General features: G+C 50.1%; 1 protein-coding gene across 1 annotated transcript in view; it reads right to left on the bottom strand.

Moving 5' to 3' along the window:
- The window catches only part of TOPAZ1 (testis and ovary specific TOPAZ 1), a 1,339,900-nt gene that overhangs the window by 322,479 nt on the left and 1,001,805 nt on the right, over nt 1-15,616 (bottom strand). The window contains exon 14 of the mRNA XM_069211977.1: nt 14,806-14,977. Coding sequence (XP_069068078.1) covers nt 14,806-14,977 — 172 coding nt within the window. The remainder of the gene's footprint in view (nt 1-14,805; nt 14,978-15,616) is intronic.

The following is a 15,616-nucleotide window of genomic DNA, read 5'->3' as shown; positions in this document are numbered from 1 at the left end:
TACCTGCATCCTCAGGGAGCAGACCAGGGGGGTATTGTAGAGCACTGGGGGGGTAGGGGGACACACAAAACACAACCTCAGCATCACAGGCGCAGCCGGGTGCAGTGTGCAAAGTTAGCGTTGGGTTTGCTATTGAAAGCAATGGAGGGACCCGGGGGTCACTTAGGCGATGCAGGCAGGGCATAGGGGAGCTTCTCGGGCCAGCCATCAACTGGGCTAGGTAGAGGGACGCCTGCTGGTCACTCCTGCACTGGAGGTTGGTTCCTTTCCGTCCTGGGGGCTGCGGGCGCAGTGCTTGGTCCAGGTGTCTGGTTCTTTGTTACCAGGCAGTCGCGATCAGGGGGAGCCTCTGGTTCCTCTCTGCAGGCGTCACTGTGAGGGTGCAGGGGGTCATCTCACATTACTCACAAAGTCGCCTGGGAGTCCTCTCTGCGGTGTTAGTTCTCTGGAGCTCGAGCCGGGGGCATCGGGTACAGTGTGTGAAGTCTCACGCTTCTGGCGGGGAGTGAGTTCTTTAAAAGTTGCTTCTTTGTTGCAAAGATGTTGATGTTGGCGAACAATCCTGCTGTTCTCAGGAGTTTCTTGGTCATTCGGTTTCAGGGAAGTCCTCTGAGTCCTCAGAGGTCGCTGGTCCCTGTCGGATGGGTCACTGTGCAGGTTCTTTGAGTCTGTCTGGAGACAGGGCGGTAGGGCTTGGGCCAAATCAGTTGTCTCTGTCATCTCTGCAGGGCTTTCAGGTCGGCAGTCCTTTGTGTAGGTTGAAGGAACCTGGTTTCCTGGGTTCTGGGTCGCCCCTAAATACTAAATTTAGGGGGGTGTTTAGGTCAGGAGGGCAGTAGCCAATGGCTACTGTCATGGAGGGTGGCTACACCCTCTTTGTACCTCCTCCCTGAGGGGAGGGGGGCACATCCCTAATCCTAGTAGGGGAATCCTCCAAACTCAAGATGGAGGATTTCTAAAGGCAGGGGTCATCTCAGCTCAGGACACCTTAGGGGCTGTCATGACTGGTGGGTGACGACTCCTGGTTTTTCTCATTATCTCCCCTGGACTTGCCGCCAAAAGTGGGGGCTGTGTCCAAGGGGGGGGCATCTCCACTAGCTGGAGTGCCCTGGGGCATTGTAACACGAAGCCTGAGCCTTTGAGGCTCACTGCTAGGTGTTACAGTTCCTGCAGGGGGGAGGTGTTAAGCACCTCCACCCAGAGCAGGCTTTTGTTTCTGTCCTCAGAGAGCACAAAGGCCCTCACCACATGGGGTCAGAAACTCGTCTTTCAGCAGCAGGCTGGCACAGACCAGTCAGTCCTGCACTGAAAAATTGGGTAAATTACAGGGGGCATCTCTAAGATGCCCTCTGTGTGCATTTTTTAATAAATCCAACACTGGCATCAGTGTGGGTTTATTATTCTGAGAAGTTTGATACCAAACTTTCCAGTATTCAGTGTAGCCATTATGGAGCTGTGGAGTTAGTTTTTGATAAACTACCAGACCATATACTTAATATGGCCACAACTGTACTTACAATGTCTAAGAATAGACTCAGACACTGTAGGGGCATATTGCTCATGCAGCTATGCCCTCACCTGTGGTATAGTGCACCCTGCCTTAGGGCTGTAAGGCCTGCTAGAGGGGTGACTTACCTATGCCACAGGCAGTATTTTGTGTGCATGGCATCCTGAGGGGGATGCCTTGTCAACTTTGTCTTTTTCTCCCCACCAACACACACAATCTGCAATGGCAGTGTGCATGTGTTAGGTGAGGGGTCCCCTAGGGTAGCACAACATATGCTGCAGCCCTTAGGGACCTTCCCTGGTCACAGGGCCCTTGGTACCACTGGTACCCTTTACAAGGGACTTATCTGTGTGCCAGGGCTGTGCCAATTGTGGAAACAATGGTACATTTTAGGTGAAAGAACACTGGTGCTGGGGCCTGGTTAGCAGGGTCCCAGCACACTTCTCAGTCAAGTCAGCATCAGTATCAGGCAAAAAGTGGGGGGTAACTGCAACAGGGAGCCATTTCCTTACATGAGGCCAGAGTCTGAAAAGCTCGCTGAAGGGCTGCCTGACCAGAATAAATGCCCTCCAGGAATGTATTGGTTGGTTGCAACTGCCTCTCTACACCCTGGATGGCATTCAAAATGGTAGACTGCCCAACAGTGAGGGACCTGAGAAGGTCAATAGCCTCCTCACTGAGGGCAGCAGGGGTGACTGGGGCAGGGCCTGAGGTGCCTTGTGCGAAGGTGATGCCCACCCTCCTGGGTGTGCTGGCATGGGGCAAAGGCTGAGGGGCCGCTGGGAGGGCGGGGCTGGTGGCAGCTGTACCTGTAGATGCGGGGGGCACAGATGGGCCCGCCACCGCAAGGGAGCTCCCATCAGAGGACGAGTCGGTATCACTGGTGTCAGCTCCTGTCCACGCCGTGGAGCTTCCCTCGCCCTCCGTCCCACTGGTGAAATCGGAGTCCGTAGTCTCGCCCTCCAGGGCCATGTGGGATGCAGCTCCCTCCTGCTCCGGTGCCACTGCTCCTCCACCTGATGATGCTAATGCACACAAGTACAGGGAGACCACAAAAAAAAGGGGGAGGGGGGGAGGGAGGACACACAGAAGAAAGACATGTTGAGTGCATGCATTACCGCTACCATTGGCGAACACGACAGACACAGAAGCCCCCTGCACTACGCCGCGCACTTGGGCTCCACTATTCAATCCCTGGGACATGGCCTACAAGGCTATGGCAGATATCTGCACACATGGATGTCACAGGAGCCTGACTAGGTGTAGTTGGCACTGTACCCAGGTGGGGTGGGGTGCCACAGGGTCTGCCTGAAAAAGGGGACTTAACTAGCACACTCGCCTTGGCCTAGGGGAACCCACAGCCCACCTCCCTCACCCAGACACCTCCACTGCGCGCTGAATCAGCAGAATGAGAGTGTACTCACCCCCTTGTTGCTGCTGTGATGCCCTCAAGCCCCCATCCAACTCCGGATACGCCACCACCAGGATCCTGAACATCAGGGGGTTCATGGTGCGACGGGCACCCCTCCCACGTTGGGAGGCCATCCCCAGCTGGGCCTCCGCTGTCTTCTTGCTCCAGCGGCGAATATCCTCCCATCTCTTACGGCAGCGGGTGCTCTGTCTGTGGTAGACCCCCAGGGTCCGGACGTCCTTGGCGATGGCACGCCAAACATCCTTCTTCTGGTGGGTGCTGACCTACAGGAATTGTACAGAGGAAAAAGAAAAGTTATTACCAACTGCACCGTCACAGTCATTGGCCCGCATCCCTACCCTTGCCATGTGGCACATGCACTCACTGTCGTTTCATGCACGCCTCATTCTCCCTCCCCCCTATCTTTCATCCACCCCACTCCACACAGGCATTACCCATAGAGCATGCTCACAGTGTACTTACCTGTTTGTCTGGAGGACCGTAGAGTAGCGTGTACTGGGGGAGGACCCCATCCACGAGTTTCTCCAGCTCCTCCGTGCTGAAGGCAGGGGCCCTTTCCCCAGACGCACGAGCCATTGTCTGTTCCAGACTGAGGTCACAGCAGCACTTGCAGTGTAGGTCCTCTCCTGTTGAAGATCAGGTATCGAGAGATTGAACTGATAGAAAATGGCGGTCACGTCTGCGGCGGTGCGTACCGTCACGGCCGGCGTACATCATCATTGGCTCCTGGGACCCATAGGGTCCAATGTTAACCAATGCAGAATTGCGCCGTGGTCTTCGACCGCCTACCACGACGGTGTACAATGCCAGCGCAGTTACCTCAAATCCCATTGTCCCACTTTACAGGTCAGGCAGCCGCCATTTCAGAGGCCCACATGGCTTCATTTTTAACTGCGTCACACATACCTAGACCTTGGCTCAATACTCATACAGGCAAATTTCGGGTTATGAATAGTTTTCTGAGTAAGCTGTGTTTACGTACCTCTGAGTTGGTTGACTGTGCTCGCTGTTGTCCTCCATAGGCACCGTTCGCTGGAACATGTGAGGAGATGGCGGCATCCTCCGGTGTACAGACCGCTGGTGGACCTGTCGACAATGGAGGAAAGACATGTAATCATCACCTACAGGCTTGACCGTGCCACAATCCTGGAACTGTGTGCCCAGTTGGAGCCAGACCTGATGTCAGCTATCTGCCATCCCACAGGGATCCCCCCTCAAGTGCAGGTGCTGTCAGTACTCCATTTCCTTGCAAGTGGGTCATTTCAAACAACAGTGGCCATAGCATCAGGGATGTCCCAGTCTATGTTTTCCAACGTGTTGTCCAGAGTGTTGTCTGCCCTGCTGAAACACATGCGGAGCTACATCGTTTTCCCTCAGGTGGAGGATTTGTTAACAGTGAAAGGTGACATCTATGCCCTGGGACATATCCCCAACATCATAGGTGCCATTGATGGGACACATGTGGCCTTGGTCCCCCCCACAGGAGTGAACAGGTGTACAGAAACCGGAAGATTTACCATTTGATGAATGTGCAGATGGTGTGTTTGGCAGACCAGTACATCTCCCATGTTAATGCCAAATTCCCTGGCTCAGTGCATGACGCTTACATCCTGCGGAATAGTAGCATCCCTTATGTGTTGGGGCAACTCCAGAGCACCGTGTGTGGCTACTAGGTGAGAACCTGGAACCAAATCAGTAGGAACAGTTGTCTAAGAGTTAGTGTGTGTCTAACAGTTGTCCCTCGCCATTTGCAGGTGACTCTGATTACCCCAACCTGTCATGGCTACTGACCCCAGTGAGGAATCCCAGGACAAGGGCAGAGGAACGCTACAATGATGCCCATGGGCGAACTAGGAGGATTATAGAGCGGACCTTCGGCCTCCATATGACAGGTGGTTCCCTATTCTACTCACCAAAGAAGGTGTGCCAGATCATCGTGGCCTGCTGTATGCTTCACAACTTGGCTTTGCGACGACAGGTGCCTTTTTTTGCAGGAGGATGGTCCAGATGGAGGTGTAGTGGCAGCTGTGGAGCCTGTGGACAGTCAAGACGAGGAAGCAGAAGAAGAGGACATCAACAGGAACTCTGTGATCCTGCAATACTTCCAGTGAGAGACAGGTAAGAAGACAACCCTGCCTACTACATGTACTTTAACACTACTATCTCTCTACTGTCTGTCCTTTTCACCCAGTGTATGGTCACTGAGTTTTCACTTTCTCTTACGATTTCACAGATGTGGGTTCGACTGTGTGACATCTGCTTTGTTTCCTCATGGACTAGAGCTGTGTGACATAGGTATGTTGACATTACCATTGAAAGAGCATTTTGTCACTGTAATTACTAATACACTAATTCGAAATAACAGACAGACTCCAGATTGTTTTGTGCTTTAAGGGTGTTTATTTAGGTGCTCAATATTGGAGGGGGTTGTTAAATGGTGAGGGGTGATGGTGGAGGAATGTCCATGGCAGAGTCCAAGCTATTAGTCTCACAGGTTAATTGTCCAAAGGGGCATTGGAAGTTGAGCTGGGGCAGTTTGAGGATGGACAGGGTGACAAGGTGGGACAAAAGGATGACCATCAGGGTGGTCTCAATTCTTGGCGTGGGTCTTGGCATCGTTCTCTGTCTTTGTCCCGGATCTCAGGGACCGTTTGCGGGGTGGTTCTCCATCTGCAGGGGGTGGGGTGCTGGTGTGGTGGTCCTGTGGCGGTGGCTCCTGTCCACTAGCACCGGCGGAGGTGGTGGGCAGTTCATCGTCCAGGCTAGTGTCAGGGGCCCCTGAGGTCCCAGATGTGCCGGGCTGGTCGTCTAGATCCAGTTGGACAGAGCTGCTGTCATCACTGTGGGCCTCTTTTGTTGGTGGTGAGGACATGTCTGGACCCTCCTGTCCGGTCACGTTGGGTAGGGGTCCTGCAGGGGTGTAAAAGCATGATTATTGCATCTGTTTGTGCCATGGTGTGCAATGGGTGGGTGACCGTGTACCTCAGTGCTTGCATTCTTGTGTGGGACCTTGTGTGATGATGGTTTGGGGGGTGTATGGGTATGTGCAGTGGCCATGCTTTGGTGATGGGTGTCCATGCAGGGCTTGGTGTTGGGATGTGTGGTTTGTGATATTGGGACATTTGTGAGGAGTTGGAGTGATGGGGGTGAGGGCGAGGGTGGGGGTATGTGATAGCATGCAGGTAGGGTGGGGGATGTGATAGTTAAGATTTGACTTACCAGAGTCCATTCCTCCAGCTACTCCTGCGAGGCCCTCAGGATGCAGAATGGCCAAGACTTGCTCCTCCCATGTTGTTAGTTGTGGGGGAGGAGGTGGGGGTCTGCCGCCAGTCCTCTGAACCGCAAGGTGGTGTCTTGAGACCACAGAACGCACCTTCCCCCGTAGGTTGTTCCACCTCTTCCTGATGTCATCCCTATTTCTTGGGTGTTGTCCCACTGAGTTGACCCTGTCCACTATTCTTCGCCATAGCTCCATCTTCCTAGCTATGGAGGTGTGCTGCACCTGTGATCCGAATAGGTGTGGCTCTACCCGGATGATTTCCTCCACCATGACCCTGAGCTCCTCCTCAGAGAACCTGGGGTGTCTTTGCCGTGCCATGGGGTGGTATGGGTGATGTGTGGGGTGGTGGGTGATGTGTGGGGTGGTGTGTGTTGGGATGTGTGGGGTGATATTTAGTGGTGTGTTGTGTGAGGTGCGTGGATGTTGTGTGAGTGATGGTGTTGAGTGCCTGTGGGTGCTTGTTTGTAGATTTTGGTGTCTCTCTCTGGCCTTCTTTCGGAATTTTTGGTAGTAGGGGTTTGTGGGTGTGTGTTTTATATTATATTGGGTGTGTGGGAGTGGTGTGTGTATGTGTATCAGGTGTGTGTATTTTGAATTGTCCAATGTGGTAGTGTTTTGTAAGAGTGTGTGTATTTTGATCGCGGCGGTGTGTACCGCCAATGGAATACCGCGGTTGAAAGACCGCCGCGTGGATTCGTGGGTCGTGATAGTGTGGGCGTATTCCTGTTGGCATGATGGTGGAGGTTTTGTTTTCGCCAGTTTATCACTGACCTTTGGTGTGGCAGACTTTTGTGGGTGTCTCAATTTTGGCGGATTCCGAGCAGCGGGTCATAATGACCGTGGCGGAATTCCGCTGCTGCCGCGGTGTGTTGGCGGTCTTCTGCACAGAGGTAAGCGGCTTTTACCGCCAATGTTGTAATGAGCCCGTTTGTGTTTTATTAAAAACTTGATATATAGAATCATATTTTTACATGCAGACAACAACTTGAAAACTTGCATATATTTCCTTTTTGGGATTATAAAATGTATGGGTAAAAACAAATCCCTTTTTGACTATAGTATTGTACTGACAGCCTGAAAGAAAACAAGTTACTTACCTGTAACTACAGTTATCCAGTATTGGTATCTTTCATAAATTCACATGCTTGAATCATCCCCGAAGTGGAAGTCCACTTCGGCTATAATGGTAACCCAAGTCACTCATACAGCCTAATTCCTTTTGTGAAAAGGACCGAAACCTGGCTGCACCTCAAATGTAATTTTACAGCTCGGCGAGGATGACACTGTGTCAATCATATGCGTAAAGATTTTTCTGTACAAATGGCAAAAGACTTTGGCCCTCATTCTGACCCTGGCGGTCGGCGGAGAGGCGGCGGTCGGACCGCGAACAGACCGGCGGTATTAAAAATGGCATTCTGACCGCGGCGGTCCCCGCCGCGACCGACCGCCACTTCCCCACTCCGACAGCCACGGCGGTCATGACCGACGGGCTGGAGTCTGCGCACTCTGGTCCGGCGGTCGACCCAAGACCGCCAACGCTATCATGACCCTGCTTACCACCGCGGTTTCCTGCGTTCGGGAACCGCCATGCGAACCATGGCGGTAGGCACTATCGGGGCCAGGGAATTCCTTCCCTGGCACTGATAGGGGTCTCCCCCACCCCCCACTGCCCCCCCGAGTCCTCCCCCCACACCCTCCACCCCCCTGCCACCCCCCAGAGGTGGTACGAACCCCCTCCCCACCCCCACCCCGACATGCACATACATGCACCCCGACATGCACACACCCCCAACATGCACATATACACACCCCCTACACACACACATACACAACGGGGACACATACCCGCACACATACATGCCGACATGCGCACCCGCCGAACTACACACATTGCCCATAGGCACAGCAGCAATCCCCGCCCGCATGCACGCACTCACACACCCCCTCTACACACTCACACGCACACCCCCATGCACGCACACATCACACAACACCCCCCCACCCCCTCCCCTCACGGACGAGCAACTTACCTTGTGCGTTGGTCCTCCGGGAGGCGACGGGAGCCATAGGGACGTGACCGCCAACAGAAGACCGCCAACAGAAGACCGCCACACAGAAATGTGGGTCGTAATTCTGGGGCCGGTGTTCTGCTGGCGTGGCAGTGGAGGTTGACCAGTCTCCACTTTCCCGCCGACCGCCAGTGTGGCTGCTGGCGGTATTCCGGCGGAACGCTCCCAGCGGTCGGAATACGCGCAGCGGCATACCGCCGCGGTCGGCGGTCTTTACCGCGGCGGTAACTCGGCGGTCTTGCGAAAAGACCGCCAAGGTCAGAATGAGGGCCTTTGTCATTATCTAGCTCGGCGAGGAGAGCACTGTGCTGATCCTATGCTTAAAAACTTTGCTAGATAAGCAGACATTTGAGGTGAGCAAATCTAGAGTGTCGCTGGTGTTGCAGGGTGCTCTTTACTAGATTACTAGAGCAACTCTCCACCTAAAATTGGGAACTTCCCAGAGTTCTCCTTTGTTTTTTGCATAATTTATGCGTCACTCTAACCCTGAAAGGGCCGTATTTTGATATGTGTATATATATATATAAAACAGTATCTCTAACCATATTGCATAGCAACTATAGACTGTTGCATATAGAATTGTTTCTACATAATAAAAGGAAAGGTCTCATCTTAGTGAAAGAGATGACGTAAGACAGCTTGTCCAACTAGAGAGTCAGTTCTCTGTGACGACTCCAAAGAGTAGTGCTGCATAAAGGAGTGCGTAGTCTCCTACGTCGCAGCCTGACATATTTTATCCAGATCAATGCCCTGGAACAGGGCAGCCGATGTGGAGACTGCTCTCGGACGCTTAGTCAACGGTTTTCCTGCTTTGGTGTGGCAAAACTGAATTGTAGAAGCAATCCACCGGGCTATGGTGGCCTTAGTGACCCCTGCACCTTTACGGCCATGAGCATTAGATACCAACAGCTGATCTGTTTTCCTTATTTGTTTGGTTCTTTGGAGGTAATATTTGAGGCATCTCTTGATGTCCAAGGAATGCAGAGTCTTTTCTGCGATTGTAGAAGGATTTGGGAAAAAGGTTTGCAGTTATTACAGGCTCATTCAGGTGAAAGGATGATGGCACTTTAGGAATGTACCTGGGGTTAGTCCTGAGCAGAACAAAGTCATCCGAAAAAAACAGAAAAGGTTCCTTAGTAGTAAAAGCCTGTATATCGCTGACTCTCCTGGTGGAAGTTAGAGCAAGCAGAGTTGCCACTTTCCATGTGATGTACTTGAGTTCAGCTCTGTGAATGGGTTCAAATGGAGCTTTCATTAGCTGGGACAGGACTACATTCAGATGCCACTGGCGGAGGTGGACGCACCGGAGGGAAAGTGCAGAAGAGGCCTTTCATGAACTGTTTAATAATCCTGGACGAGCCGAGTGAGGGTATATCAGCAGAGCGTCTATAGGAGGCTATAGCTGCCAAATGAATCTAAACCAATGCATGGCATAGACCGGCCTTTGAGAGGGTGAGAAGGTACAAGAGAATTTGTTCCGGCTTAATCTGTAAAGGATGGAACTTGTTCTGAGAGCACCAAACACAAAATCTCTTCCATTTGAGCTGTACGTCTTATTTGTACTGTCCGCTCGTGCCCTAGATAAAATCTGCCTGCATTCTTGGTCAATGTTCATACCCTGGAACTCTCGGAACTCAGGAGCCAAGCATGCAATTGAAGAGATGTTGGATCGGGATGAAGAATCTGACCCTGATTCTTTGTGAGAAGGTCATGGTTGCATGGAAGGCGCACAGGAATGGCCACAGACAGGAGTAGGAGCTCCGTGCACCAATACTGCCTGGGCCACCTGGGCGCTATGAGAATGATCCTACAGCCCTCCGACTTCAACCTCCTCAGGAGTCTGGGGATCAACGGGATGGGGGAAAAGCGTACACAAAGATCCCAAACCATCTCATCAAAAGAGCATTTCCCCAAGACCCCGGGAGTGGGTTTCGACTGGCGTAGAATTGGCATTTGGCGTTCTGATTGGTGGCAAACAAGTCTAGGGTCGGTTGTCCCCAGCGTTGGAAGACGACGTAGAGTACCTTCTGGTTGAGTTACCACCCGTGGCAGTTGTGGTCCATCCTGCTGAGAGAGTCTGCCAGGACGTTGTTGACACCTGCCAGGTGCTCCACCCGGAGGCGAATATTGCGCAGTGTGAGCCAGTCTCAAAGAGATTGAGCTTCCCTTGAGAGGGAGAGGGATATTGTTCCTCCCTGCTTGTTGATTTAAAACATACTTGCTGTGTTGTCTGTCCGGACCAACACTGATGACCCTGCAACGCGTGGAAGAAAAACCTTGAGCGTGAGGTGGATCGCCTTTAATTCCAACGGATTTATGTGCATTCCTTTCTGCACATCTGACCATCTTCTCTGAATACGCATGTTCTGTAAATGGCCTCCCAAGCCTTCCAAGGAAGCGTCTGTCGTGATGATAAAATCTGTTACTGGCGTTAGAAAAGTGAGCCCTTGGGAGAGATGGTTGGTCTGAGACCACCATCACAAAGCCTGTAGGTTTCTTGGTGTAACACTTATCGAGTCGTCGAAGGATCCTTGCGACTGGGTCCATTGGAGCTGTAACTCGTCTTGTAAAGGTCTCATTCTCAACCTTGCTAGATGAACTAGGACGATGGCTGAGGAAATCATGCCTAGTAGCGACTTGAACAGTCGTACTGAAACAAACTTTTTTTCTGGAAATACTGACAGCCAAGTTGGTTAGTTTCTGCTGCCGTGCCTGGGTGAGGTATGCTTTGTTTTTGATGGTGTCGAGTTCTGCACCCAAGAAGACTATCCTGCGTGAGGGAAGGATGGCTGACTTCTGTAGGTTTACTGTTAGTCCCAAACTGCAAAATAATTCTAGGCAGGCATTTGTAGCCCTGGACGCTAGTATTAATGAAGGAGCTTTTATGAGCCAGTCATCCAGGTATGGAAACACCTGAAAACCCTTGTTGTGGAGAAAAAGTGCAACAGGGGCAAGACATTTTGTGAAAATTTGTGGAGCTGACTTCAGACCGAATGGGAGATAATGGGCAGCGGCTACAGTAAAGCGGAGATATTTGTGATGTTTATGATGTATTGGTATGTGGAAATAAGCATCCTGGAGATCCATTGTTGTCATAAAATCTCCACGATTGAGAAGGTGTAGGATATCCGACAGCGTGCTCATACGAAAGGATTGTTTCCGAAGGAACTTGTTGAGCTTCCTGAGATCTAGGATCGGTCTCCATTCCCCTGACTACTACTTTATCAGAAAGAACCGGGAATAGAACCCAAGACCTATTTGCTGAACCGGACCTCTTCTATCGCTCCCTTGGCGAGAATCAGAACACCTACTGCTGAAGCAGGCAAAGATGGAACGGTTTGGATGTTCCTGGTGGATGGTGCAGTGGTTTTTGTATAAATTCAAGGTATGACCTCATGTCACCATATCCAGCACACATTTGTCTGATGTTATGTCTTTCCACTTCTGGATGTAATTGGAGATGTTCGCTCCCACTTGGCGAGTCTGTAAATAGTGGGGGAAAATAGCCGGTGCCTGGTAATGATCATTGCTTTCTAAGTTGATCCCGGTTTTAAGAACCCTGTTTTCTCCTTCCTCCCTGTCTGGTGTATGAGGCAGTGGATGGTTGTCTATACTGCTGCTGATAGGATGGTCTATATTGGGGCTGCTGATACTGCCCGTGATAGGAGCCTCAAAATGAGGTAAATCCCCTTCCTCTTGCACCCCAAAAGGACGGTTTCCAGTACTGCAAGGTACTTAGGGTCTTAGCAGTATCTGTGTCAGCCTTGATGGCCTGCAATGCGTCATCCACATGCTTGCCGGAGAGGGATTCTCCATCGTACGGCATGTCAAGAATTCTGGACTGCACCTCCGGTCTGAAAGATGTGGCTTTGAGCCAACCCTGTCGGCGTAATACCGCAGCACAAGCCAGCTGACGAAAATTGGTGGAGGCTATATCTAGAGCGCAGTCAATTATCTCTTCAGACGTACGCTGACCTTCTCTGAGATCTTCCGTGCCTCTGCTTGTTTGCTTTCCGGAATGAGGTCCATAAAAGCCTGCATATCAGACCACATTTATCGATCATATCGATCCAAGATCGGTAAGGAATTTGCTGCCCGAACCGTTATTGCTGACATGGACGAGAACCTCATGCCCACGTTATCTAATCTCCATCCTTCTCTATCTGGAGGAGTAGAGATAGGCACTGACGGGTTCTTAGAACGCTTTTGAGCCGCTTGAGAGATGACAGAGTCTGGCTTTGGGTGGCCAGTTAAACATGCCGGAGAGTCCCGAGTTGCCTTATATTTTTTGTCAAGTTTTTGTGGCACTGGTGGAACTGTTGCCAGGTTGCGCATAGTCTTGATACCCTCTCTCCATATAAAGTCAATGATAGGGAAGGCCCTTACAGACTTCCTTGCTTGTCTTTAAAATCATGGAGGAAGCATTCAGACTGCGAGACAGATGTTGGAAGGTGGAAAAGTGCGACCGCCCTATCCATTAAATTGTGAAAACCACCTATATCCTCCGGTGGAGAATCTGAAGGGCGAGGAGGTGGTGGAGAAGGAGTGGGGGCTAAGTAGTCATCCCATTCCTCAGTAGGATGCTGTGGCGTGGATATCTCACCTTCTTCCTCCTCTTCCCCAGATGTCAAAACATCATCTCCAGGGGGAGCAGCTAACACAGAATGAGGAGTCATGCTAGGAGTAGCTGGAGGTGGAGGTACGCTCCTTGGTGTAACAGGAGAAGTTGGTGGTGCTGTATCCTCTGCTGTAACTGGAAACCTCCTCCTATAATCCTGCAACACTGACTGTAAGTCCTGGATCAAGGAGACCGGCATCTGGACAGAGTCTCTTGGTTGAGGCGGCGGTTGATAATAGCACCCTTGATGAGAATAGTAAGGTTGTTATTGATCATACTTATCATTATCATCCTCTTCCTGGTATTTGATATGTAACTGGGATGGGCTGTGCGCATCTCCAAATGGACCCTCATCTGATTCCTCCCAGTCCAGCAGATGACTAGGTAATAAGATTGACACCTTACTTGGTGAAGTATCTGTAGGATAGATCGCCGGTCTGAACAATGATGTGATCGTAACCATAGCTCGAAGATCAGGAGACCCAGAAGAAGTAGGAATGGCCTCTATCTGACTCACAGGCACCATTGGCATTGTCAATGGTGACGACGACGATGGTCCCGTCGACGGCACTGCCATAGCAGATGATCCTTTCATCAACGACGGCTTCCTCGTCGATGGTGATGCAGCAGACGGAGCTCTCGACGGTGGTGTTGCAGTTGACGGGGCTTTCGTAGAAGATGTCATCAACGACTATGTTCTCGTCGACGAAGGCGTCGACGCTGACTTCAGCGATGCAGTATTTTCTGGAAGCCTTGTCGACGGAGGTTTAATAGAAGAAATAGGAGCCTTTACCAACGACGTCAAGGTAGTCGTCGCCGACGATGGTCTCGTCGACGAGGTGGTGGAGACGGTAAATGTGAACACCGTTGTCTTCGTCGACGTCAACTTAATTTTGATGGATACCTTTCTAGAGCTAGAAGGCTCAGAAAAAGGAGAACAGTGAGACGACTCCTTTTGTCGAGGAGAGGATGGCTCAGAAGAAATTGAGCCCTGTAAGTCTTTTGCACCTTCTCTAGGATTCATTTTCTGCCGCTTTCTGGATCTTTCTGCATCTTTCTGCCCGGCCCAGGTCCTCAGATTTGGACCTTTTGTGTGGCCTTTCTGACCCACTCTCCTCACCTGAAGTACAGGATTTTGCCTGTAATCATGTCAAAAGTCTACCCTCACTGTCCCTGAGGGTCTTTGCAGAGAAAGTACGGCTTATCTTGCAGTCTTTCATCTGGTGTTAGAGGCAGTATAAGCAGTCTTTATGTGGATCATCAACATGGAGCCTTTTCTTGCTACACGTCTTGCAAGGGGGAAAAGGCTTTTCTAGAAGAGTCTGACATCCATAGAGGTTTCTTGAGAGAAAACACTTCTGAAGAAGTAGAAAACTGAGCAGAGCTCAGGGAGACTCCCTTCACACGACGTGCGGTAGAAAATCTGAGGGAAAGAGCTTCTCTGGAGAGTGTTCTAGAGTGGTGCTGGTACCTGATTGGCCAGCAGCCAGGTTTGGGTCCTTTTCACAAAAGGACTTGGATAGGATATGAGTGACTTGGGTTACCATTATAGCCTATAGGAAAAAAACATTTTATTTGTTAATTCTTGCTTTTCATATACTGTGGGACTCCCACTTCGACGACGGGATGATTCAAGCATGTGAATTTATGAAAGATCCAATACTGGATAAGTACACATTTTACAAGAGGATAACTATGAAATATCATGCAAAGTCCAATGTCAACACAGTCCTCTGACACAGCAGGGTGCAATAACAGACACAGCATTAGGAGTTTGTTAAGGGTCCATGCCATTTTAAAGCGAATACAATAGTGGGCCAAACATTTGTGAACAAAAGAAAAAGAAAATGTGGAAAATTTTAACACAACAGGAAATTAATATAGGAACGTTTAATTTACCTGTATCTGCAAATATACAAAATGGAACAACTTTCTCTTCCTTGTTGTCTTTTAATAGCGCTTCAGCAATACAGTTAGACAGTTTCTTGAGATCAGGTAAATTTTCAAATCCCATTCTGATGTTCACATACAAAGTCCCTAGTTTAATCCAGTCTGATTGTTCTTTACAGTGCTGTCAAAATATATTTAAAATTAGACGTTAGCATTACTTAGGTGGCATACTTTAACAAGTCCACATACATCAGACTCGCTGACCGAGAAGCATCTCTTCATCTTGTCGCAATGATAACAAGGACTTCAGTAACAGTGAGCGCAAGAAGAAAAGGTAGAATACCTGTGACATTCATATCTTTAAAAGATTCACATATTTTGAAGTACTGCCAGTCTTGAGTGAGGAATCCTTGTAACAATAGTATAGCAGTGTTACCGAAGACACATTTACACCTTAAATTTATTCATCTCAATATTTGGGCCTTGCGATTCAGTTGCACAACATGTTAGCACAAACATGCTATACATAAATATTTCGCACTGTGGAACAAGACTGGCAACAATTTCATCTATGAACAGTGGCAACATTGGGGAACTTTAGTTACAGGTAAGAAATGAATCATCTATCCGTAACTCCAATTATCCAGCACTGATTTAATTCATAGAATGCCATGCTTCAAACATTCCCTATAATGAAGAGCTGGGAAAATAACCAGTAAATTCAAACATCAATAAACAGTGGTAACAATGCCAGAGAACTCATCCGCCTTGTTGGACCCACTGCTTTTACCATGGACAGTGTTTGCATGAGTTTAAGTCT

Source organism: Pleurodeles waltl, chromosome 10 (genome assembly GCF_031143425.1).
Source record: "Pleurodeles waltl isolate 20211129_DDA chromosome 10, aPleWal1.hap1.20221129, whole genome shotgun sequence".
Classification (NCBI taxonomy): domain Eukaryota; kingdom Metazoa; phylum Chordata; class Amphibia; order Caudata; family Salamandridae; genus Pleurodeles; species Pleurodeles waltl.
The sequence above is the reverse complement of the archived record's forward strand: the minus strand, read 5'-3'. Positions and strand labels throughout refer to the sequence as shown.